The sequence below is a fragment of the Pelodiscus sinensis genome, chromosome 2 (genome assembly GCF_052426305.1).
Source record: "Pelodiscus sinensis isolate ZL-2025 chromosome 2, ASM5242630v1, whole genome shotgun sequence".
Taxonomy (NCBI): Eukaryota; Metazoa; Chordata; order Testudines; family Trionychidae; genus Pelodiscus; species Pelodiscus sinensis.
In genome coordinates, this window is record NC_143053.1 from 170825484 (window position 1) to 170851256 (window position 25773).

The 25773-nt window shown below is 42.9% G+C and overlaps 2 protein-coding genes across 2 annotated transcripts in view; one reads left to right on the plus strand and one right to left on the minus strand.

Moving 5' to 3' along the window:
• The window catches only part of EPDR1 (ependymin related 1), a 39871-nt gene extending 39154 nt beyond the window's left edge, over positions 1–717 (minus strand). Inside the window, exon 1 of the mRNA XM_075921740.2 lies at positions 312–717. Within this exon, the coding sequence (XP_075777855.2) occupies positions 312–562 (251 nt within the window). The 5' untranslated portion in view covers positions 563–717. The remainder of the gene's footprint in view (positions 1–311) is intronic.
• A 4489-nt stretch (positions 718–5206) lies between these two features.
• On the plus strand, positions 5207–21921 carry SFRP4 (secreted frizzled related protein 4). The gene is made up of 6 exons (XM_006124069.5): positions 5207–6338; positions 7194–7274; positions 7367–7432; positions 11258–11456; positions 14779–14842; positions 17567–21921. Exons 1-6 carry the CDS (start codon positions 5897–5899, stop codon positions 17786–17788), a joined length of 1074 nt encoding a protein of 357 aa, XP_006124131.2. The 5' UTR covers positions 5207–5896; the 3' UTR covers positions 17789–21921.
• The last annotated feature ends 3852 nt before the right edge of the window (positions 21922–25773 follow it).

Below are 25773 nucleotides of genomic sequence, written 5' to 3' on the forward strand. Positions count from 1 at the left end.
CTGGCTTCCCTGGGCTCTGACTCGGGCCCTTGGTGCATGGGAAGGCTTTGCCACACCCAGCCCGGCTCCAGCAAGAGCGCTCCGCCCTCCACGGCCCGCGCTGCCCGGCCGAGGGGAGGTCAGGGCAGGCCTGCAGAGCCAGGGCACGGAGCTGGCTGCCCAAAGGGAGGAGGGGGGGGGGGGGAATTTCCCGCCCAAGCCCCTGTCCCAGAAGCGACTGGCTGGAAGGCTGCTCTCTCACCCCACCCCTGCAGGGCGGGGCCGGCCGAAGCCTCTGCCCCGGAGCCGCGCGGCGCCCGGCTCGCACTCACTTCTTGCAGGGGATGAGCCCCTTCCTCTCCTCCAGCACCCGGAGGCGCTGGTTGCTGCCGTCGTACGACACCACGGCCCGGGTGTTGCGGCCGCTGCTGTGATCGTAGGCCACCGTGCGCCCTTCCCACTGCAGCGGCGCCTGGCACGGGCTGGGCGGCTGCGGGGCGGCCAGCGGGGCCCAGCGGCCCAGGCACAGGAGGCCGCCCAGCAGCAGCAGCAGCAGCGGCCTCAATCCGCCGCCGCGAGCCATCCCGCGCCTCTCTGCCCGCTGCTGGGGCCGCCGCTGCGCTCGCTGCCCGGCCCCTGCTGCTGCGCCGCCGTCCTGGGCCGGCGAAGGCGGGACTGCGGCAGCGCCAGGCGCCGAGCCAGGGCGAGCGAGCCCAGCAAATGCTGCAGTCGGGAGCGAGGCGCGGCGGCCGGGCTGAGCAAGGGCGGCTGCTGTTGGAGCGCTCCCTCCTGCCAGTGGGGGCCGCCGCCTGCAGCCAGCGGGGCATCGCTTCCTTACAGCACGCGTGTGGCGTTGGGAGCAGAGGCTGCCCACCCAGCTAGGGCCCTGCCGTCAGACAGTATCCCCCCTACTGCGCTGTATTCCAGGCTCATCCAGCTACACAACTGGAGCCTGCAGCCAGCGATCATTTACACGGCACGGTGGGAAAGGATACACACGCCCCCGCCCCAGCTCCCTGGGGTTCCTCTGTATCTACATGTTCTATAGCCCCAGGTCTGTAGCTGGATGAACCGCTAATACCAGTGCAGTGGGAGGGAGACATCGTCTGATGCATGGGTTATAGCGCTATGGCAGCATAGGGGACCAGTGCCACCGATGGGAGTTCCCACCTGCTGTAGAACTCTGACTAGAAATACTGGCTGGTATGCCAGTTGATGTCTATTTGTATGCCTCTTTATATGCAGCCCTATACGTTTTCCCTTTGAAAACTGAAGATAAAAACGGAAGTTATATATAGTTTAATGACATTTGATAGGATAACGAGCCTTGTGGATAAGGGAGAAGCGGTGGATGTCATATACCTAGACTTTAGTAAGGCATTTGATACGGTCTCACATGATATTCTTATTGATAAACTAGGCAAATATAACTTAGATAGGGCCACGATAAGGTGGGTGCATAATTGGCTGGCTAACAGTAGTCAGAGAGTTGTTGTTAACGGTGCTAAATCCTGCTGGAAAGGGATAACAAGTGGAGTTCCGCAAGGGTCTGTTTTGGGACCCGTACTGTTCAATATCTTCATCAATGATGTAGATATTGGGATAGAGAGTACGCTTATTAAGTTTGCAGATGATACCAAACTGGGTGGGGTTGCAACTTCTTTGGAGGATAGGAACATAATTCAAAATGACCTTAGCAAGTTAGAGAAATGGTCAGAGGTAAACAGGATGAGGTTTAATAAAGAGAAATGCAAAGTGCTCCACTTAGGAAGGAACAATCAGTTCCATACATACAAGATGGGAAGCGACTGTCTAGGAAGGAGCATGGCGGAAAGGGATCTAGGGGTCATAGTGGACCACAAGTTGAATATGAGTCAACAGTGTGATGCTGTTGCAAAAAAAAGCAAATATGATTTTTTCTAGGTTGTATCAACAGGTGTGTTGTAAGCAAAACTCGTGAAGTCATTCTGCCGCTCTACTCTGCACTAGTTAGGCCTCAGCTGGAGTACTGTGTCCAGTTCTGGGCGCCACATTTCAAGAAAGATGTGGAGAAATTGGAAAGGGTACAGAGAAGAGCGACAAGAATGATTAAAGGTTTAGAGAACATGACCTATGAAGCCAGGCTTCATGAACTGGGCTTGTTTAGTTTGGAAAAAAGAAGATTAAGGGGGGACATGATAGCGGTTTTCAAATATCTAAAAGGGTGTCACAAGGAGGAAGGAGAAAATTTGTTCCTCTTGGTTTCTGAGGACAGGACAAGGAGTAATGGGCTTAAAGTGCAGCAGGGGAGGTTTAGATTGGACATTAGGAAAAAATTCCTAACTGTCAGGGTGGTCAAATATTGGAATAAATTGCCAAGGGAGGTGGTGGAATCTCCCTCTTTGGAGATATTTAAGAACAGGTTAGATAGACATCTGTCAGGGATGGTGTAGATGGAGCTTGGTCCTGCCTTGAGGGTGGGGGGCTGGACTTGATGACCTCTTGAGGTCCCTTCCAGTCCTATTATTCTATGATTCTATGATTGCTCAGTTCAGGTATAAGGTAACATATTTCTTATTCGGCAAAAAAGGACAAAAGTGAAATACTTAACAAATAGTCTGGTAGCACTTTATAGACTAACAAAACATGCAGATGGGATCATGAGCTTTCGTGGGCACAGCCCACTTCTTCAGATGTGGTCTGCACCCTGGAAAGCTCATGATCCCATCTACTGCTGTGTCTAGACTGGCAAGATTTTCCGCAAAATCATCTGATTTGTGGAAAAACTTGCCAGCTGTCTACACTGGCCGCTTGAATTTCCGGAAAAGCACTGACGATCTCCTGTAAAGTCATCAGTGCTTTTCTGGAAATACTATGCTGCTCCCGTTCAGGCAAAAGTCTTCTTCCGAAAGACTTTTGCGTAAAAGGGCCAGTGTAGACAGCATAGTACTGTTTTCCGCAAAAAAGCCCCGATCGCGAAAATGGCGATCGGGGCTTTTTTGCGGAAAACGGCGTCTAGATTGGCCACGGAAGCTTTTCCGCAAAAAGTGCTTTTGCGGAAAAGCATCCTGCCAATCTAGACATGCTTTTCCGAAAATGCTTTTAACGGAAAAGTCTTCCGTTAAAAGCATTTTCGGAAAATCATGCCAGTGTAGACGTAGCCTACCTGTTTTGTTAGTCTTTAAAGTGCTACCAGACTATTTGTTGTTTTTTAAGTTTATCCTGTACACACTAACTGGGTTATCCCCTGAAGCATGTGAAATACAGTCATGCTCATGCTCCATATATAAACCTGAATAAGAAAATAGATACTTTCCAGCAAAGAGCGACATGGCCATTTGGTATGGGAAGTGAGTTGTTTGCTTGCTTTCCACTTGAGCCCTATATTTTTTGGTTTCTCTTTGATGAGATGAGCATCTCTAATTTGAAATTTGATTGTGAGCAAATCTGATCATTTTTTTCCTCCGAGTTTGCAGTAAGGGTCCCTATAAGACAGTGAAAGCACACCTTTCAGTATACAATTTTGCTTGCTCCCCAGATTCCTACTAGTCTAAAACCTCTGGTCTACACTAGGGGATATGTTTGAATTAAGCTAGGTAACTTCAGCTATGTTAATTGCATAGCTTAAGTTGAAGTATCTTAACTCAAATTTTGGTGCTGTCCACACTGCGGAAAGTCAAAGGGAGCACACTCTCTGGTCAACTTCCATTACTCCTTGTGGAAGCAGGAGCCCTCTCAGTTCAAATTAGTGTGTTTTCACTAGACCCACTAATTCGAACCCCTGTGACTGCTTCAATTTTAGCTATACAGTAGACATGGCCAAGGACTGGAAGCTTCAAACCAATTTTATCATATTGACATATATCCCTGTCAATTTGTTGTGTGCTTGAGGGCTGCTGGGGGGGTGGGGGGGAAGGATGAGAGAGGAGGGGCGACTGACCTGCTTCTCTAAACTGTTGCTATTGAGAGAAAATATTTCACTTTGCCAAGCACCTGCTCTTTGGTAACTAATAGGATCATCACTTTCCCTCCTCCCCCCCAAACATAACATTCTTCCTCCATTTGTGTTGTAGATCCCTTGGCCTATGTTTGCTCTCCTCTCCTGGGCAATTTCCTAGTAAAGAGGGGAAGAGACTAAGGGTGTATCTACACTTCAGGGCTTAAGTCAAAATAAGCTATGCAAATTGAGCTACGTCAATTGTGTATTTTATTTTGTAATAGCTTTTTCGAAATAGGGAGCATCTACACAGCACTTATTTTGAAATAGAACACTCTTCCTCTGACTTCCCTTATTCCTCTACAATGAGGGTTACAGGAGTCAGAGTAAGTCCTCCAGCTTGACAGGATTTTGACACTTTCAAAATATCTATCTGCTGTGTAAATGCAGACTAAGTTATTTCAGAATAGCGCAATTTTTTTTTGAAATAGTGTTGCAGTGTCGACATAACCCATCAGACCTTATAGAGCACCCACAAGGAACTAGAGGCCAGGGCGCTGCTGCTACAAACAGGAAAGCTCATCCTACAAAATGCGCTCTACAAAAGAATGAGAGTGGATGAAAAATTGCTACCTTAAGGCTACAGTCTGCCTTCAGTTACATGCCTGCTAAGCCACTGACTGCAACCTGCCTTTGTTCTCATTGGAGTTGCACCAGTTGAGCTGAAGGCAGAATTTGGTCCCTACTAATCAAGGGCAAAATGGCACTCTTTTACATGGTTGTACATCTGGAGCAATGCCACTAAACACCCTGGGGGGAGGAGGGAGAGGGAGAGGGAGAACTGCTGAATTACACCGGTGGAAAAGAAGAATTTCCAGTCTAATGGAAGCATCTGGGTTTGGAAGCAAGGGACAGAACGATTGGGACGTAGAGAGTCTACATTGCTTTATAAAACGCTTGCTCCTGCTGGTTTGTCCCAGAGTGCTTTTGAAAAACTTTAAATAATACCGTAATGCCGGATCTTCCCCTTCCCTGGATAGCTAGGGGGTTCTCATAGCAGCAACAGCAGGTGTAACGCTGTGGACTGGGTTTCACTCTCCGCTCCGATCGCCGGCAGTGGCTGCGCCTTCCATGATCCGTCCCTAAAAATGTAATTGACAAGTCTATACATTTCGTGGGGTTGGGTTTGTAAAGTCTAAGTTTCACAGGCACTAGTTACGTCTGGAGCCATTGCAGCCACTGCGAAACCACCTACCGGCCGCAGAAATAAAGAAAAGTTGCGCTCTTTGAAAAGTTGCGAAAGTTTCTGTTCTTTTATCACGTTGAAAATGTAAGATCGGGGAATAAAGTTTAGTGCTGGTTCACAAATGATCGTCCTTGCGCCCACTGACTCCCCCCTCCCTCTCTTAATGCTGCGTCTGTCCAGACCCGAGACTGCAAGTGAAAGAGGCGCTTTTTCTTCGCTTCGCAAAAGAATTTATTGGCCATATCAAAACTTGGTGAAATGTACCTGGAGTCGCAATGAGAACTGGAGCGCTGTCGCCCTGCGATTACATCGAGTGGAGGTGATGTCACCCTGTCTGAAAAGAAGCACACGCGCGCTCACACACACACACACACACACACACACACACACACACACATACACACACACACTGAGTGATGTTGCCAAGAAGAAAGAGATCAGCCCCCACGTCACTTGGGGCACGGATATAAATATGGTCCTGCTATTTCCATGGCTGTCTGTCAGGCTCAGATCTCTTGAACTTTGGAACAAGAGAGAAGCTCTGTGGGTTTTTAGCATCGAGACACAAGGAGCGCGAGCAGTTCATCTTTGCCCGGGGGGGTTTCCGTGCCAGCATCTCCTTAGCCCTTGCCAGTGAAAACTGAATGAGCAACAGGGTTCGCCTGTGAGACTGATTCCCCGGACCCCAAGACTTCGTCAGAGTCAGCAGAGACTCTCCGGGGCGCCAAACAGCCCTGCAACCTAAGGCTGGGAAAATGCTAGCAACCCTGGCAGTGTTCTTCCTGTGGCTCCGGGGCAGCCTGGGGGTGCTTGGTGCTCCCTGCGAGGCTGTGCGCATCCCCATGTGCCAGACCATGCCCTGGAACATCACGAGGATGCCCAACCACCTGCACCACAGTACCCAGGAGAACGCCATCCTGGCCATCGAGCAGTACCAGGAGCTGGTGGACATCAGCTGCAGCCAGGTGCTCCGCTTCTTCCTGTGCGCCATGTATGTCCCGATCTGCACCCTGGAGTTCCTCCACGACCCCATCAAGCCCTGCAAATCGGTGTGCCAAAGGGCCCGGGATGGGTGCGAGCCTATCATGAAGAAGTACAACCACAGCTGGCCCGAAAGCCTGGCATGCGATGACCTGCCGGTATACGACCGAGGGGTCTGCATATCTCCTGAAGCCATAGTCACCGATGTGCCTGAAGGTGAGGAAACAAAGAGGGAGAGAGAGGGTGAAAGGGAGAGAGAGGCACCGGGTTCATGGGGGAGAGAAACGTGATTATAAAGTGGCAATTTTGAATTCAGATTTGTGCCCTGTTTCTCAAAGTCTCTGGGAAGCAGAAAGCTTTTAGTACATGGGTCACAGCTACAGGAATAGCATTTATAGGCAATCTATCTTTCAAATGTAACAAAAAGGGAGAAGTTTTGGCGAGGATTGCAACTAATCTTCTCGCCGGTAGTTTAAACGTGTCCTTGTTAAAAAGACCTCTCTGCAACAGACAAACGAAGCCAAACAAGAAGAGGTTGAATTTCCTATGGGCAGGCAGCTTTTCTGAGAACACTGAAAAGCCAATCCAGGCAGAAGGATTCCAGTATCTTTGTCTCCAAATCTCACTAGTCAAACGAGAGATGATTCAGAGTTAGGCACAAGACTGAATTGCGATGTTCAAAGTATCCCTTTCACATTTGTCTGTCAACTTGGCAATGCGGACACACAAAACTACACACCAAGCTTTTGTTCACGAAGCGAACTACTAGCAGTCAGACAATGATACACTGCGAACTTTATTCCCTTATTTTAAACAATGTACGGCGCGGTTAAAAAAAGCACAGGTATAAGTCTTGATGCAGAACTATTTTCAAAATTATAGTGAATCAGTGGGTCTCAAAAATACAGTGAATCACAACAACTATTTTAAATGCTCTCCAAGATGTGTGTGCTCGTGAAATGACTCCTGAAATGTCAGAGGTGCTTATTTTTCACACCACCTTGTATTAATTTCTAGTTGGTAGAAGAAAGCAAACTGTGCAAATCGTATTTTGTATGTTTTATTAAATAGATGTGAAGTGGATGGATTTTCCTCAAGATGTAATGGTCCAAGAAAAACTTCAGGAACCAAACTGCAAGAATATAAACCATGGTGCGTTTTCTCGGGATCCTCTTCTATTTCTTTCAAAAATAATTATGTAATTGACATTAATTTGTCATCCCCCCTCCTCTTTTTTTTGGAAGATCGATGCAAGTGTCGGAAGATAAAACCTACCCTAACAACATATCTGACCAAAAACTACAGCTACAGTAAGTCAACCGGTCAAATAATTTAATTTCCAACTCTTGGCAAAGGTTCCTTAAGCTATAGTCGCAGTATCTCCAGGTTCTCTTTCCCTGCTTCTTTTGGTATGATCGATTGTAGCTTCTCTACTCGACACACCAAAGCCTGATCAATAAATTAATAATAAAGCACTTTGAGCTGGCACTTAAAATTGCTCTCGAACCCTTGTTTTTTTTCCCGGAAAACAATAAGAAATATTTATCATTAGTCATTATCAATGGTCATTAAAATCGCTAGATTTTGTTGTATTTTTTATAATACAGACCGGTCTAACAAAGCTTAGAGGGACAGATTGGTTAGCAAAAATGAAGGCGGGGGAAGGTAGTGGGGACCAGTGAGCCATTTCAATTTTCCTGACATTATTTAATGCCACTCAGTCTAGTCACAAGCCACAACATAGCTAGAGATCCTATGAATTGCAGTTTTTTATTTTGCTGTTTCAGCCGGAATAAATTGGAAGCTTGATTAATCAAATGTGCACTAATGTGCTGTTCTCAGGGGATGAAATGAGTTCATGTGAAAACACTGAAATTGGAGAGACATGAAAAGGCTGAAAAGCAACTGTGTTGTTTTATTTGGTAATAAGTCATAGAATATTTATTGTATTTTGCATACCAGCCATTAGAGTCCTTTGGCCAGGTTCTTCATTTATGTCGATTTTCATAGCTCTTAGCTAGAAGTCCTCAGAGCTGTTACAACTGATATCAGCTGAGATCTGGCCTATGGGTTTTATTATACATTGCATGTCATATTGATAATGCTAATGCCCAGCCACAAAAAGAATTTTTGGATTTATGACCAGAGGAACTCAAAATATTTATTTATAATTTAGTTTTTCTTTCAATAACAAATCTATAAGATTAACAATGAATGTCAAGTGAGCTGTGATTTTAACATGAAATATTATGATTTACTGCCATTTAAAGTGGCTTTCCTGAGAAGGATATTATTTTAATTCATTTATTTTAAACTCTGGATATCATTCAATATGCAGTTTAAAAAATTATATTCAATATCAAATTAAAACAAAAATATTTGGGTACACACTTAAGTCATTATTGTTAAATAATTTTTTAATTCAAATTCAGTTTACAATTATCAGGACAAATGTGACATTAACCTTCCAAAGCAAACTAAAAATGTTTGTTTTAAATTGCTGCATTTTAATGCACTTATATGAAACATTAATATTTTCTAATATCTAATTTCCTAATCTATTGCTTTACAACACACATTACTTTTGGATGGAACATTGAGGCTGCGTCTAGACTACATCCCTCTGTTGGCAGAAGGATGTAAATGAAGCACTTCGAAAGTGCAAATGAAGCCGGGATTTAAATATCCCGCACCTCATTTGAATCATCATGTAATGGCGCTCTTTCAAAAAAGCTCTATTTCGAAATTGAAACCGCAGTCTAGATGCAGTTCTTTTGAAAACGGGGTGCTTTTTTGCAAGATCCTGTAAACCGTCTAGACTGTGGTTTCAATTTCGAAATAGCGCTTTTCGAAAGAGCGCCATTATGTGATTATGCAAATGAAGTGTGGGATATTCCCTTCTTCCCTTCAGTGTGCTGTTTTCTGCAGGATGTTTAGCACTCCCGAACCCAAATACAATCTTAATTTCTCCTTCACATAGTCAGGTAACAAGAATCAATGGGGATTGTATTTGGGTCTCTATTCTCTGTAAAACAGAGGGATGTAGTCTAAACACACCTGAGATTCTGCATTGTCTAACATATACAATGTGTGTTTTTGTGTACATAGTAACTTAAAATTTCAGTATTCTGAACTGAAATAAAAATTGTAAAATCATGTTTAGCTCATTCCTGCTTCCATTGACTTCAGCAGGAGACTTACAAGAGGAAAAACTGCAAGTACTGATCCTACACTTGGAAGAGCTGAAAACACTGCATTACAATGGTTATCTTTGTATTCAAGATTTTAGCTTTGAGATGCAGGGCCTTATTCTGCCCTCAATGAAATCAATAGAAGAGTTACCTTTTGAAGTGGGATGGGGAGATAATATAGGGAGAAAAGTTAAAGTACAAATGAAGTTATGCTAGAAATCCCCTTAATAATATATACAGTTTACCAGTACTTTATTGCAATGAGCGAGGTGCTGGAGCTCAGGCAATTATTTTATATTGATAACTGATGCAGCAAACCCAGAGGAGCTGGGGCTATGAACAGCTAAGCCTAGAGATGCCGGAGCTCAGCGCTGGCAAGCTGGCACAAAGTAAGCATCACAAAATTAACGCATTCTTCCAGATGATAGGTGATACTGCTTAATTGTTAAATACAAAAGAATCACAAATGGTTATCTGAGTTTAGCTAAGACAGGATAGCTTATTTTGTAAACAGCTCCCAACAACAGTAATCTTTTGAAGTAAGTCCTATGAGGTCTTCACCTTTTAAAATATAAAGCAAATTTCCAACTAAAACTCATGTAAAGATTATGGGTAGACATTTTCAAAAGCACCTTATTTACATAGGATCCTATATCTCATAATGTTTCAGTAACTTTTGAAAATGTGACTTATGCTGTGTAGTCACGTAAGTGCATTTGAAAATGTAATTAATATCTCTAAAACACTATGTGGATGCTAGATTTTAATATAGTTACTGTTAACAAAGATACCACAAATTGTGTTACAGATACTGTTCTCAATAGTAATATTCCTCTTTTATATGAAACTTTCGTATCTTTCTAGAACATGTTTATTAATAACATTGTTTATTGAAGATGGAATTAAAAATGTTAAAAAAGGTGTACACTGTTCAACTCTAGGACATGCTGTTGATAGGGTGTGTCCTTTGAGAGTAATGGGTGACCCTTCTTAAATCCATATAGGTGTGCTGTTTTCTGCAGGACGTTTAGCACTCCCAAACCCAAATACAATCTTAATTTTTCCTTCACGTAGTCAGGTAACAAGAATCAATGGAGATTGTATTTGGGTCTCTATTCTTCGTAAAATCCACAGTTGAGGTACTACTTTTACACAGTATCAGAGGGGTAGCCGTGTTAGTCTGAATCTGCAAAAGCAGCGAGGAGTCCTGTGGCACCTTATAGACTAACCAAAGTATTGGAGCATAAGCTTTCATGGGCAAAGACCCACTTCATCAGATGCATGTAGTGGAAATTTCCAGAGGCAGGTATAACTATGCAGGCCAGAATCAGGCTAGAGATGACGAGGTGGATCCAATCAGGGAGGATGAGGCCACTTCCAGATCAGCTACTAGAAGTGGGCCTCATTCTCCCTGATTGGATCCACCTCGTCATCTCTAGCCTGATTCTGGCCTGCATATTTATACCTGTCTCTGGCAATTTCCACTACATGCATCTGACGAAGTGGGTCTTTGCCCACGAAAGCTTATGCTCCAACACTTCGGTTAGTCTATAAGGTGCCACAGGACTCCTCACTGCTTTTACTTTTACACAGTCTCTCAAAGACATTTTTATTTGAAGGAAGACAGCATAAACTATACAAATTATGACAACCTTAGCCTATTAATTTCCTAGTTTTTCATTTAAAACAGTAGTCTTTTTTAAAAAGTGTTTGACGTAATTAAGTTTACAACTAGAAAATTTTATCAATCCAGTTTCTAGATGTAATCTAGACATCAGTAATTTAAATGATTTGTTACTTAAAACAGTGTGAATTTCATGGTAAATCTTTAAGCAAATATTGTAGCTAATCATAAATAACAATGTGTAGCATTTACTCATATGAATGCTTCTTACTAATTTCCAATATAATTATCCTTGCATATATATTTTTCTATTTGCACAGTTATTCATGCTAAAGTAAAGGGTGTAGACAGAGGTAGCTGCAATGAAATAACCACCGTGGTTGAAGTGAAAGAAACACTTAAGTCTTCAGTGCCTATTCCTCGGTCTCAAGTGCCTCTTCTTACTAATTCATCCTGTCAGTGTCCACATCTTCTCCCAAATCAAGATGTTCTCATTATGTGCTATGAATGGCATTCAAGGTAAGCAATTACAATACAGTGTAGAAAATTACTGTAGTCAAGTTTAATGGAAAACAGGCAAGCAAGCAAGTAAGCAAACAAGAAAAGGCCATTTTCTCTGTTCAGAGGAACAGGTGAACCAAATGCCAAATTTAATCCCCTGATTAATATCCCATATACAGTTTTGAAGAATATATACAAATATTCTATTAGTTTAACAAGCCTGTAACTTCAAGTAACAACATTAACATTTCAAAATTCACTTATACATTTCATAAACAATCTGAACTTTGATCTGCAACACATACTTACAAACTTTGATGTGCACATGGAACTGAAACTCTATGGCATGGTAAATGCAGCCATCACAACTTTATTTGAAGTTATTACCCTGCTGGGCTAACTACTGCAGATTACCCAGAAGGAACTAGTTAGAGAAAAACAGATTTTAAAAGTGAAAGATCATCATCTGCTTTTTTATTTGTGGAAAGCCAACTAATCACCAAATATGTTGTGAATTATTTGGAAAGGTCATTGAGGTTTTTATTTTAATATGCACTACTAAAATGGATTTGAATACCCCCTCCCCCCACAATCTGTTATATGTTTCCTGTTAAACTCAATGGCATGTAAACAGAAGGTTTTACGTTACAGTGGCTTTTTTAAATGTCAGAAATCCTATCTCCATTGAAGTTAATGGCAAACACCCATTGATTTCAATGGGACCAGGATTTCATCCAATAACTAGTTTTGAGCCAAAGTAACATCAGCTTTGAAGGAAATATTACATTGTGGTTTCATTTATAATGATTTTCCCTTCAGTTTAATGCTACTATTTTTTTCAATAATCACTACTCCAGGACAGAAGGAATGGTGTATTGCCCCATTTTTCCACTGCATTGCTAGCCATTTACATATGTGCAACATGGTTGCAAAATGCTACCAACTCCGCAGGTACCATTTCATGTTCACTTTGTACTGTGTTCATGACTACCTGGGCTGCAAGACAGTTGAGAATCAGGCCCTATAATTGGTAGGGATGTGGAGGCCCTATATTAGGGTAGGATGTGAGGGCTCCAGAAAATTCTCTATAAGGGCATGTCTACACCAGGGACTCATTTTAAAAGAAGTTATTTCAAAATAGTAACTCCCAAAATAATTTCAAAATAATGCTATTCCTCTTCACAAGCAGGAGTTATCATATATATAGTAGCCCGATGTCTGTGACTCTGTAACAATGAAATGCTGGCTATTCCCTCTGGGCGCCGCTGTTGCCTGAGTTATGTCCTTCGCCTCTCGCCGTGGCGCTTGGCTGACTTCTGCACCGCTCAGAAGGGCCACCGCGGGGGAGCAAGCAGCGCAAGTGGCCATTTGGGCACCACGGTCTCCATGCAGCACAGGGCGCGGGGGCAGGGCAGTGACGTATACGGCCACAAGGCAGGGCCCAGCCGTGTACGTCACCTCCCCGCTCCCCTTTGCCTCCCTCCATGGTGCTCAGCTGACTTCTGCGCCACTCAGCCAGGCCGCCGCAGGGGAGCCCAAACGGCCACTTGCTCCCCCGTGGCAGCCCGGTGGAGCGGCGCAGAAGCCAGCCGAGCACCAAGGCTGGAGGCGAACGGGGGTGGGGCGGTGATGTGTGGCGTGACAGCGGCTCCAGGCCCCGCCCCCCCGGCCGTGAATGTTACCACCCCACCTCCCTTCACCTCCTGCAGTGGGGCTTGGTTTACTTCTGCGTCACTCAGCCACGCTGCTGCATGGGAGCAAGTGGCGCAAGCGACCGTTTGGGTTCCGTGCTCCCCATGCAGCACAGGGAGTGCGGTGCCCAAACAGCCATTTGGGCTCCACGGTCCCCCGAGTGAGAGGCAGGAATGGGAGGAGAAGAGAAAGAGAGAGACAGAGAGAGAGGCAGGAGGTGGAGGAGAGCTGAGAGAGGGAGGGGGGAAGCAGTAGGAGGAGAAGAGAGAGAGAGAAAGAGAGAGAGAGAGAGAGCGAGAGACCAGAGGCTCAGGAGAGAAGACCAACGTGGAGGAGAGACCTGAAAATCCCGTCTTATGACGGGCTAATTGGCTAGTTTCAAAATAACAAGTCCTTTATTTCAAAATAACAGGCTTGGTAGTGTCGAAGCTCACTTTGTTATTTTAAAATGTAAGGTTGGACAGTGTGATATAACGTTCTTATACCTGCATAACTCATTAGCCATAGTAGTATTAGCAGTGTCCTACTGGATCAAACCAATGGCCCATCTAGTCTATTATTCTGTGTCTGACAGTGGCCTGTATCAGCACTTTTAGAGGATTATATCTCATAAGTAATACAATTGTCTTAAATAAGTGCCAAAGAAATCCTTGTGCCTCCATGAATAATCAGGTAGTCTCTTTCTCCTGGTGACATTTCTCAGCTAGAGTTACAACAGCAGCCCCTGTATGTCACTGTGTGATATGGCCACTGGAGCCACATAAGTTAGAGCTGGCTGCCTTTCCTCTAGCCCAACCTAACATGGCCCTCATCCTGGGCTCATTGGTTACATGCAGCCCCTCTCCCCACACTGCTGCCTCTAATACAGAGGCAGCAGTGGAGGAGGACAGGTGGGAGCCAGTGTGCATGGTGGAACTGCTTGCGCCCCCCTCCCCCAGTGCTTTTGAACCAGAGCAAGCAGCTTGGGGGTAGGCGGAACCACTTCCCCCTGCTTGTAAATGTGTAACTGCTGAAATTTGCAGCAGTTACAGTGTTTTACCTGAATATACACATTTTAATATCCCTAATAGAGACCTTGTCTGTCTGTCAGCAAGGGTATAGAGACATTGTTATGCCCTGCAATTGTCCCTTTGAGAGACTGAAACGATTGGGCCTTGTGCTGTCTTCCACAGACAGAAAACGTGTGTAATTAATTGATTAATTAAATGAAGTGTCATGGGACATGCTACCCAACCCATTGTTCTTTATTCCTGGTGAAGTTGGGATATCTTTCACCTACAACACTATTGCAGATAAGGATACAGGTCCTCGAGTGTTTCATAGACACCAACATAATGCTGCACTATATGGGTGGCAAAAACATCAAAGAAATACCAGTATTTTAAAAAACAATGGTTTAATTGGAATTAAAAAAATAATACATGGAAACATTTATGTTGGTCTTAGGGTTTGTAAAAGTTTATTTGTAGAAAATTTAAATTTTGGGGCTCCTGTTGAGCTGACTGTTTCCCTTTGGAAATCATTTCTTGTCGATGGTAAATCAAGTGGAATGATGACTTAGCACATAAAATCAGGGATAATATCTTTTAGTTATCTGGTATATAGGAAACTAGCTATAGCTCACATTTTTGTATTTTAAAAATTTTAGACTGATGCTTCTTGATGGATGTTTAGTTGAAAAGTGGAAAGATCAGCTAGATAAAAGATACAAGGTAAGTATAACTAATGAAAGTAATGTTTACCTTCTTAATAAAAAGTCAGCCATCAAAATCTACTTGAGCACCTAAATAAATTATCAGAATTTCAGAGATATTGAGCAGTGATAGCTGCCACTGTCTTCTGTGAAGGTATTTAGCAACATTGTAACTAAGAACTTTTAGTTAGATGACCAAATGTAGATCTAAGAGTTTAAGTTTCAAAATTTTGGCCTTAAATTTTGGAGGGGGTCTCTCATGACATGTATAGGTTTTTAATTTTCTGTGCTGGAAACAATTTTTATTATAAAAATCTAAGATTTAAAAACATTTAACAAAAATCTAAAATATTTCTAATATGTAAATGTTTTATGTTAGTGTTTTTTTCCTAAGCATTGATTTGCTACAATGAACTTATGAATTATTTTCATATAGTTGCTAATGCATTAACTATGAAAACCTCTCACTGTTAATTATACAGTACTCATTACAAAATGAATATGAGAATAAGCCCAAATCCTGTTACACTCAGTGAAGCCAAAGTAAACAGGCTTTGATCCATTTAGAAACATTGCAGGACTGAAGCATGGAATCCTAATCACTAAGAAATCTACCTAGAATCTACTGACCTGTTTGGGAGTCTCCCCAGGGATTTCAGTGGGCTATGGACTGGGCCTTAAGGTGTGTCTACAAAGCACCCGAAATTCGAAATAAGATATGCAAATTGCATAGCTTATTTCGAGACTATTTCAAAATAACTTATTTTGTCATTTGGCACTGTCTACACAGTGGCAAATTTCGGAATACAGCTCTATTTCGAGCCATCTCTTAGTCCTTGTAGAATAAGGTTTACAGGGATGGAGAAATAGTGAGTCTGCTATATTTTGAAATATATAGATTGAAATATATAATAAATTGTGCTCCACAATTTGCGTAGCTTTTTCCGATAGCTTTTCCAGAAGAGGCTTTTCCACCATTTGGCCCCGTCTAGATGGGGCAAATCACAGAAAAGCCTCCTCTTTTGGCAAAGCCCTTATCCTCATGAAACGAGGAATACAGGGCTCCCTGAAAGAGCGTGTTTGCTCCTCTGCGAAAAAAAGCGGAAGAGCAATCGCGTTCCTTGAACATGGTGGGGTTTAACCCTGTAGTCTAGATGTAGCCTAGGTTACCTCCCTCATTCAGTAAGAATCCCACAATTTCTATGACCACCTTCTTGTTCTACACCTGTAGAAACCCTTCTTGTTCTCCTTAACATCTCTTGCTATCTGTGCTTTTACCCTCCTGATTACATCTGTGCATACATCAGGCAATATTTTTATATTCCTCCTTAGTCTTCTGTTCAAATTTCCACTTCTTTTAAGTTTCCTATTTCAGTTTAAGCTCACTACAGATTTCTCTGTTAAGCCAAACAGTTTGCCATTCTTTTCTGCAACATTGGGATGGCTTGTTCCTGTGCCCTCAGTAAGTCTTTTTTAAAATACAGCTAGCTCTCTTGGACTCCTTTTCCCCTCATAATAACCTCCCATTCTGCCCATCAGTTCCCTGAGGGAGTAATAGTCTGTTTTTCTGAAGTCCAAGATCCTTTCTCCCTTTTGTCAGGATCCTGAACTCAAATCATCTTATCATAGAATCATAGGGCTTGAAGAGACCTCAGGAGGTCATCAAACCTAGCCCCCTGTCCAAAGAGTCCATCCCTCTGCCCAGTGATCTTATGATCATTGCTGCCCAGACAGCCATCTATTTCTACTTCCCCTACTAATTCTTGCCTGTTTATGAGCAACAAGTCAAGAGGAACATGACACCTAGTCGGTTTCTCCAGCATTTGCACCAGGAAGCTGTTCCGAATACATTCCCAAAACTTTCTATATTGTCTGTGTGCTGCTTATTGTTCTCCCAGCAGATGCCAGAGTCTGAGATCTGGAAAATTCTGTTAGTTGTCCAAAGAAAGACTCATCCTCCTCATCTGGTGGTCTATAGCAGAGGCCCACCATTACATCATCCTTGTTGCTCTCAATTAGCCTATGTACCAGCTGGTATTTTTGATTTTGTTTAATGTGCTGAATGGGGTTGTTGCTGAATAACACAAGACTCTATTACTGCAACACTTCACAGGACTGATGCTAGATATTTTGTCACCCCACGCAAATCTGCATACACATTGTCCTTCACACGTCACAATGTACCCCTAAAAATTCATTGCCAAGGTGGTCATCTAGCTAGCCTAGTTCTAACATTATCCCGGTTATTTTCAGTCTAGTGAAAAGATGAACCCAGAATCTATATGCAAGTTTCCTACACAGTGATACATACACTTTTAAAGAATAAGCTGCTCTCCACTTAGCTGAAACAATAGGCCAAGTAGGCATGTTCCTTAAATCATTTAGTACTAGTCCTGCAAAGATGTGGGCACACATATATCCTTAAGCCCACTGACTTCACTTAAGTCCCAAGGAATTATGAGCTTTTGTACGTATAGATCACTTTTCAGGGTAAGGGCTATAGCATGCAGTTACTTATTGCACCAGTTTCATTGACAATATCACTGAATCAATGGGAATGTAGACTGCACAAGAAGTACAGGACCAGGCTGTTACTGTAGTAATTGATGACATATTGACAGCAAAATTACCGTAAAATGTTACGCTATTAAGACTGTACTAGAGATAACAGTTTGCAAGCTATTATTAATAGAATATAGTAACATCTCTTTCTAAGTGTTTTGTTTTGAAATTATTTCCCTAGAGGTGGGAACAGAGACTGCAAGAACAAAAGCTGCAACCAGCCCATGATAAAAATCAAAACATTCGACGCACTGGTCGGAGTGGTACACCAAAACTGAACACCAAGAATACCAACCCCATGCTGGCAACCCCCAAAAAGACCACTAAACTAAGAAATTACCAGAAAGAAACAACCCCCCAAAAAAGAAATAACCAGAAAGAAACAACTGCCAAAAAAGCATGAGTTACGAGTTTTCTTGAGGAAAGACTTTCTTGCATGATGAGGGTCACAAACTGGCTTGAGTAGCATGTGCATTACCCCAGAACTCATCAACTGCAGTATTCTACATAGACATTTTTGTAGCACTTTACTTTTACATGTTTGCCTTTTATTTTAAGCCACTGCAAACCCTAGATTGAAGGTTTGCACTGATGTGTAGTAAGCATATTAAAGCTGATTGATGGAGCTTATATTCAGAGGAATTGAACATATAGTTTACCAATAAGCAACAGGATATGCATTATACAATTTTTTGTGTGTCCTCCCCAAAATACACTTACACTATTAGTAATTGAACTGTATTTGTTTGTGTAGCAAAAACACATAAAAAGGAAACATTTAATATTGTATTGTACTTCAGGCTGGCTTCCTTTGTTATAACTTTAAATATATTTAAATATTTAGATGAAAAATCAGATGTTTTAAAAAGAACAAATTAAACTGACACAAAACTATAGTGTGCTTAACAGTAACATTTACATGTTTACCATTTGCAGAAATATGGCTTTGTTATGAAAAGTTACTTAAAACAACTGGAAGGAAAACATATTATTCTGTTACTGTAAACGTGTCCTTCAGGCTATGTCTAAACTACATCCCTCTTTCAAAAGAGAGATGTAAATTAGGTAGATCGAAAGTGCAAATGAAGTGGGGATTTAAATATCCCGTGCTTCATTTGCATAATTGCATCACCAGGGCTCCACAAATCTGCTTATCTACTCGCCCATGGTGAGTAGATTTCAGCCGGTCGCCCCGTTCACCAGTGGTTCGCACATGCACAGTGCGGGTGGTTTTTGCCGCGATTGTCGAGCCCTGCACATCACAGTGTTCTTTAGAGAAAGGGTATTTCGAAAGTGAAACTGCCGTGTAGATGTGGTTCTATAGGAAAAAAACCCTTTTTTGAAAGATCTGTACTCCATCAAAAAAAGAGGTGTACAGGATCTTTTAAAAAAAGGTTTTTTTTTTTTTTTTTTACCCCTGAAAGAACCATGCCTAGACAGTGGTTTCACTTTCGAAATACCCTTTTTCAAAAGAACGCTATGATGCGATTATGCATATGAAGCACGGGATATTTAAATCCCCACTTCATTTGCACTTTCGATCTGCCTAATTTACATCCCTCTTTCGAAAGAGGAATGTAGTTTAGACATGCCCTCAGTTACGCTGTAGTGCAGATGTTAAAATACACAAGAGAGGAACAAGTGTATTTCAGTAGTAAAGCAGGCCAATGGCCATTTTACCACTGGAGACCTGATTTTAAATTTCACTTAGATCACACAAGAAAATGAGATTGCTACACCCTGTTCATAAACTATTATGCAGTTTGGCACAACTGGAAGGCATTCATTGTCTTGAAAAAGGTCCAGGACAAAGTTGATGCTCATGTGCTTAAGGATAAATATGCTTAAATGTAGGGATGTAAGCGACTGGTCAACTACCCAATAAGCATATGCTTACTGGGTAGTCGAGTAATGAGTTGACTAATCACTCTCCCCCTCCCCCAGCTTCTATCAGAGACAGGTAGCAAGTGGGGGAGGGGAGGCGCTGGAGCCAGTGCTGGAGGGATCTGGCTTAAAAGCTGGTTCCCCGTTGCACTGTCTTCAGGAGTGGGGGCGGGAGGGAGAGGGGTGCAGGGAAGGCAGAGGCACAGTGGGGAAATGGCATGGGGCTCTTGCTACATTTCAAAGGCAAAAGTGCAGCAGTCGGAACATGAAGTTAGGGGGGACTGCCTGAGTCCCCACTCACCCTGGGTTCCCCGCTGCTCTTCTGCCTTTTAAATGTAGCAAGAGCTGTGGACCAGGACAGCAATCACCCCACCTCACACTTTATTGACTAATCAAGTGTCGATGGAAATTTAACATCCCTACTCAAATGCTTTGCTAAGTCAGGACTTAAAACAGTAAAGGTGAGGTAACTTAAATACGAGGTATATTGGCACAACTCAGGGGTGCAGTTTCACTACTCTTGACTGCACTCTGCCTGGCTCAAGCCACTGCTACTGGGGTGCTCTGTTTTTTTTTTTTGCTAACAACTATTTAATGCCATTGCATAATGAACATTTGGTTGTTAAAGTTTCAGTGCCCCTGAGCTTTAATTAGGATGTGAGAGCTTACAATGAATGTCTCTAAGACTCAACTTCTTCTAACAAAACCATAAAAATACTAGACTTTACATTCCTGGTATTTTCTATCTTTAAGGGGCAAAATACCATTCTTAAAAACAAGCAAGCAAACAAGCTTTCCTACCTTCTTTACCAATCTTAAATAAGGAGAAAGCCCCACAAACCCAAGTTTAAAAAAGTTCTTTGCATGTCTCCTGATTTATCATGTCAGCACACTAATGTGTTGATACATTTTATTGGAAGAATCCTAATCAAGGTTGCACCCATGTATCTGTGGACATACTTTGTGACCCTGAATTGGTAACAGAAAATGTTCTAGCATAAGCAACAAAAGATGCCAAAATAAATCCAAATAGCCCCTTGCAAAATATTACTTTCCTTAGCCATGTTTGTACCAGTGCAGCACATTCACCTTGTTCACTGGCATGCAAGTTAATCAACTTTTCATGTATGCGATTTCTAGCTACAAGACCCTAGAATAGCAGTGGATGTGTGCTTTGTATACTTACACAACTAAAAGAACCAAGTGACAAAAAGTTCAGGCCAAAATGTCCAAACGTGGGCATCCTAAGGTAGGCATCTCCTGCAACTGGGTTTGGGCAGATGCAAAAATTCAAGCCACCAGAATTGGGTACTAAATCTGTATATAGGTGCCTGATGGTATGTCTACATTACGAGAGAAAGTCGAATTAAGATACACAACTTCAGCTATGTTAGTTGCGTAGCTGAAGTCAAAGTACCTTAATTCGACTTTTGGCGCTGTCCACACTGCAGGAAGTTGAAGGGAGCACACGCTCCCTTTGACTTCCCTTACTCCTCATGGAAGCATAGTTACTGGCATCAACAGGAATGCCTCTCTCAGTTCAAATCACAGTGTCCTCACTAGACCCACTAATTTAAACCCTGGAAGATTGACAGTGTAGACATACCCTAAGTGGACTAATCTTCAGAAGTGCTGAGAACTCATAGTTCCCATTGGTTACAATGGAATTGGGGATGATCAGCTTCTCTTAACTCAGGCCACATAGGTGCCCTAAATAAAAATAATGGATGAAATTCTGTTTCCAGTGAAGTCAATAGTAAAATAGTGGAACCAGGATTTCACTTGAGATGCCTAAATTAGACACCCAAATTTGAAAATAGTGACTTAAGAAGCATAAGCTAAAAATTCAATATTTTAAAAAAGCTTCTAAAATAATATGCTTTTAGAGCATTGTAGAAGCTCTAATGTTTTGTTTTAGAGCTGTATAATATCTTAACCCAGTAGGAAGTGTAATTACAGGCAGTCCCCGGGTTACATGGATCCGACTTACATCGGATCCCTACTTACAAATGGGCTGAGGCAACCCCGCACTAGCTGCTTCCCCCCAGCAAACCAGGGAGATGTGAAGCTAGCGCGCCCCCCAGCAGACCAGGGAGACGCGGAGCGGCTTTTCTCAGCAGACACCTCAGCTTGAGACTAAAGGACTGAGGGAAGTGAGGTGTGGGAGAATAAAACTGAGCTCTGGAGAAATGTTTGGCTAGAGTTTCCCCTACAATATGTACCAGTTCCGACTTACATACAAATTCAACTTAAGAACAAACCTACAGTCCCTATCTTGTACGTAACCCGGGGACTGCCTGTATTGAAAAGGGATCAACATTGTGAACATGGCATTGTTAAGCCAGCAAATACTGTAGTTGTGATACTTCACTTTAACAAGCTTTGTTGTGAGCATACAGTATTGTGAGCATAAGTGTGTGTGTGTTGAATGAAACAGCTGGAGCAGCTACTTAGAAACTGTAGCAGCATTACATATTTCACGTGTTAAAATCAAACTTTTATCCATAGCTTTTGTGATACTAAAGGAAAAATGTAAAAATTATTTGCTACATATAATTTACACCATTCCTTCATATTATAAGATCATTCAACATTCCACTATATGGGAATAAATATTGATGCACTAATACTAGAGGTTTTGTATATTTGCTTTTACATGTTCTCTAATGCACATTATATACATGTCTTAGGCTCATTGCACTTTCATTTTCCTAGTCTTTATAATTAGAAATATTTATAGTTAAAATGCTTGGGAATGAAGGACAATACTGCTGATAACATGGGCCAGTACTATATAAGAAGCAATCCTATCCACAAAAGGGAGATGGACTACATGAGCTAATTTCCATCTCTATTTTTATAACACTGTTACACACACACACACCCCTAATATAATTCTTCACATTTTAAAGTACCTTACAAATATTGGTTAACGAATTCACACAATGGTGGTATGAAGCTTCTTAGTGAATATTTTAATGTCTGAGTACTGATTTTGTTGCTAAAATATAGATTTAGGAACCAAATTTTAGCTACTTAAGTGTGAAACTTTTGGTTAGAAATTACATATCCAAAGCCACACAAACTTATTGTCATAGCCAGTGTTAGAACTAAGGGGTTCCTGATTCCCAGTCACTACAATTATTAATATAATGCATATATGCAAAGTTCTCATTATATGTTGATGGAGAAAAGTAATCTCTGTCTTTTTTAGTGCTGCCTCCCAATAGTTATGGGAGTAAACAACTTCATTAGTTTTAAGACAGAACTAGACAAATTTATGAGTGTGACTGTATTTTGGATCTGTATGTGCTGCTTGGGGGGAGGGCTACACTGGGGCTCATTTCCAATGTACGTCTTATGTTCCTAAATCTCATGTTTAAGGTTTCAGCTGGCCACCTGCAAGGGTCAGGAGAGGATTCCCCCCCCCCCCCATGTATTCTGAGTGGTTTTCTTCATCTCCTTCCTCTAAAGCATGAGGAATAGAGATGGCTGGAGATGAGATATTTGATGGGGAGGGCCAGGATTCGAAGGGAACCTCCACAAAAGCAGGGCCAGGATTCAAAGGGCACATCTACACAGCAGGGCTAAAGCTGAAATAAGTTACACAACTTGAGCTATGTCAATTGCATCACGTAAATCAAAATAGCTTATTTCAGCTTTTAGTGCTGTCTACACAGCAGGAAGTCTGAGGAAGAGCACTCTTCCTGCGACTTCCCTTACTCCCGGTAAAAATGAAGGTTACAGGAGTTGGAGTTAGGGATGTAAGCAAATGGGGGAAGCAGAAACCAGTGCTGGGGGGAGCCAGCTTAAAAGCCGGTTCCCCCCAGTACCACCTCTGCAGAGGGGGAGATAGGGGCAAGGGAAGCAGAGGGGCAGAGGGGATCTGTCAAAATAACTGTTTGTAGTGTAGATGCGGAGTATGTTATTTCAGAATAACGTCAGATATTCCAAAATAACACTGCTGTGTAGACGTACTCTAAGGGATACCAAGTATTCTCCTTGGCTGGCTGGTTCTTGCTCACATGTTCAAGGTCTAACTGATCACCCATACATGGGGTCAAGAAAGACTTTTTTCCTCTGGTCAGATTGGCAGTGACCTTGGTTTTTTGTCTTCCCTTGCAGTACATAGGTAGGGTCATATGGCAGGATTTTCTGTGTATATTTCACATAATCATTTATCTGACTTTGTGGAGGTTCTGGGCACTAGTGCACCGTAAACTCTCCTTGATGCCTCTGGCACAAAATAACCTAGTCTCTTCTTGGCTGTAATATTTCTGTGCAATGTTGGCTGTTGTGTTTAGGTTTTGGTTGCCTGTGAATATGATATACAGAAGGTCAGACTAGATGACAATATGTTCCCATCTGGCCCTAAACTCTGACTCTATGAGAAGATAGCAGGCCAAATTGAATGACCCACACCAACTTTTGTGACTATCTGATTGCCTGGCTATTATAGGGTCTGTTTTTGAAAGGCCAGAGAGGGTAGTAAATTGGGTGTTACAAACAGGGAAACTTACAATTCTCACAATCAAAGCTATGGAGTTTCAAATGTAATAGAGACAGAACCATTTATTACTTCTAGTTCAACAAGGAAACTCTGAAAAGATTAAGTGGGACCTTTATCATATTTGGTGTACATTGATAGTCCCATCTGTTTTGTAGCTTTTCTTCCAGTCAAGTTATGGCACCACCTTGCCCAAGCCCATAAAATAGGATATCAGTTAGGTATAATCCTTTTTAATAACAACTTTGGCAAACTGAGAGGAGAGAATTTGACTGCATCAGACCCAGTCCTAGACGCATTAGCTCCATTATATATAGTGAATTGGAATATTCAACATATATTTAAAGTGACTTTTTTGCCATCACACAAACATGCATCCACTTTATTAAGGGTATGTCTACACTACCACCCTAGTTCAAACTAGGGTGGTAATGTAGGCAACCGGAGTTGCAAATGAAGCCCGGGATTTGAATTTGCATAAAGCCGGGCGCCGCCATTTTTATATGTCCGCTAGTGCAGACTCCGTGCCGCGCGGCTACATGCGGCACGGACAAGTAGTTCGGACTAGGCTTCCTCGTTTCACGAGGAGTAATGGTAGTTCGGAGTAGAAAGCCTAGTCCGAACTACCTAGTCCGTGACGCATGGCTACATGTGGCACGGAGTCCGCACTAGCGGACATTTAAAAATGGCGGCGCCCGGCTTTATGCAATGAAGCCCGGGAAATTCAAATCCCAGGCTTCATTTACAACTCCGGTTGCCTACATTACCACCCTAGTTCGAACTAGGGTGGTAATGTAGACATACCCTAAGAGACGTAGACTTATGGATCACAACTTCCTTATATGGTATGAAGTATCAGAGGGGTAGCCGTGTTAGTCTGAATCTGCAAAAGTGGCAAGGAGTCCTGTGGCACCTTATAGACTAACCAAAGTGTTGGAGCATAAGCTTTCATGGGCAAAGACCCACTTCATCAGATGCATGTAGTGACATTAGGCTCAGAAGGCGCATGTAGACCCTGGCCATGATTACTGGGAATGTTTGCATGTCCTGGACTGCCAACCTGATTACCAGGAAGTGGGATCTGGGGAGGGAGGCCTTGGCCGCTGTCAAGTCCAGACTGGCGCCCACAAACTCTATTATTGGGGTAGGCACCAGAGTCTATTTGGGCACATTCAGAAGCAGACCCATCTCCTGAAAGAGTTCCTGAGTCATGGTGATGTGGGCCCATGCCTGGTCGGCAGAGTGCCCCCGTAGAAGCCAGTCGTTGAGGTATGGGAACACCTGGAAACCTTGCTTTCTGAGAGCAGTGGTGATGGCCATGTACTTCGTAAAGACCCGGGGGGCAGTGGAGAGCCCAAAGGGGAGGGCCGTAAACTGATAGTAGTCACTGCACATTGTAAAATGGAGGAACCGATAGTGGTGGGGCACAATAGAAATATGAAATTACATGTCTTTTAGATTAAGGAAGGAATGATGGATGCTGAGTCACCATCTTGAATTTCTTCTTGACGATGAAGGCATTGAGGTCTCAGAGATCCAAGATGGGACAGAACCCACCCTTAGCTTTGGGGACCAGGAAATACTGGGAATAGAAGCCCCTGCCCAACATTCTCAGGGGAACCACCTCTGCGGGCCCCAGGGTGAGGAGCTGAAGCACCTCCTCCCTCAGGAGAAGCTCGTGTCCCTGAAGAGGGACAGGTCAGGAGAATGTGAGAGAACAGAAGGGGATGATATACCCCCTTCCCACCGTTATCTAGGATCCAACGGTCTGAGGTAATAGATTCCCAGGCCCGTTGGAAAGGGAATAGATGGTCCTGGAAGAGGAGGGGTGAGGCTGGTATGTTGTCCTCGGGTGTACTCTCAAAACTCTTCGCGAGATCCCGAGGATTTGCTGAGTGGACCCTGACTCTGGTCCTGGGTTGGCCGGAAATGGTCTGCCTGAGAAGGAGTGCTGCTGGGTAGCCGGGGTGTGAATACCAAAGGACTTTAGGGTGGCC

What these genes read in the sequence shown, in the direction of transcription:
- SFRP4 (XM_006124069.5), top strand. Translation starts at nt 5,897, where the DNA reads ATGCTAGCAACCCTGGCAGTGTTCTTCCTGTGGCTCCGGGGCAGCCTG. An exon ending in GACCAAAAACTACAGCTACA is followed by an intron (nt 7,433 to 11,257) that starts GTAAGTCAACCG and finishes CTATTTGCACAG; the next exon opens with TTATTCATGCTAAAGTAAAG. An exon ending in TGCTATGAATGGCATTCAAG is followed by an intron (nt 11,457 to 14,778) that starts GTAAGCAATTAC and finishes TAAAAATTTTAG; the next exon opens with ACTGATGCTTCTTGATGGAT.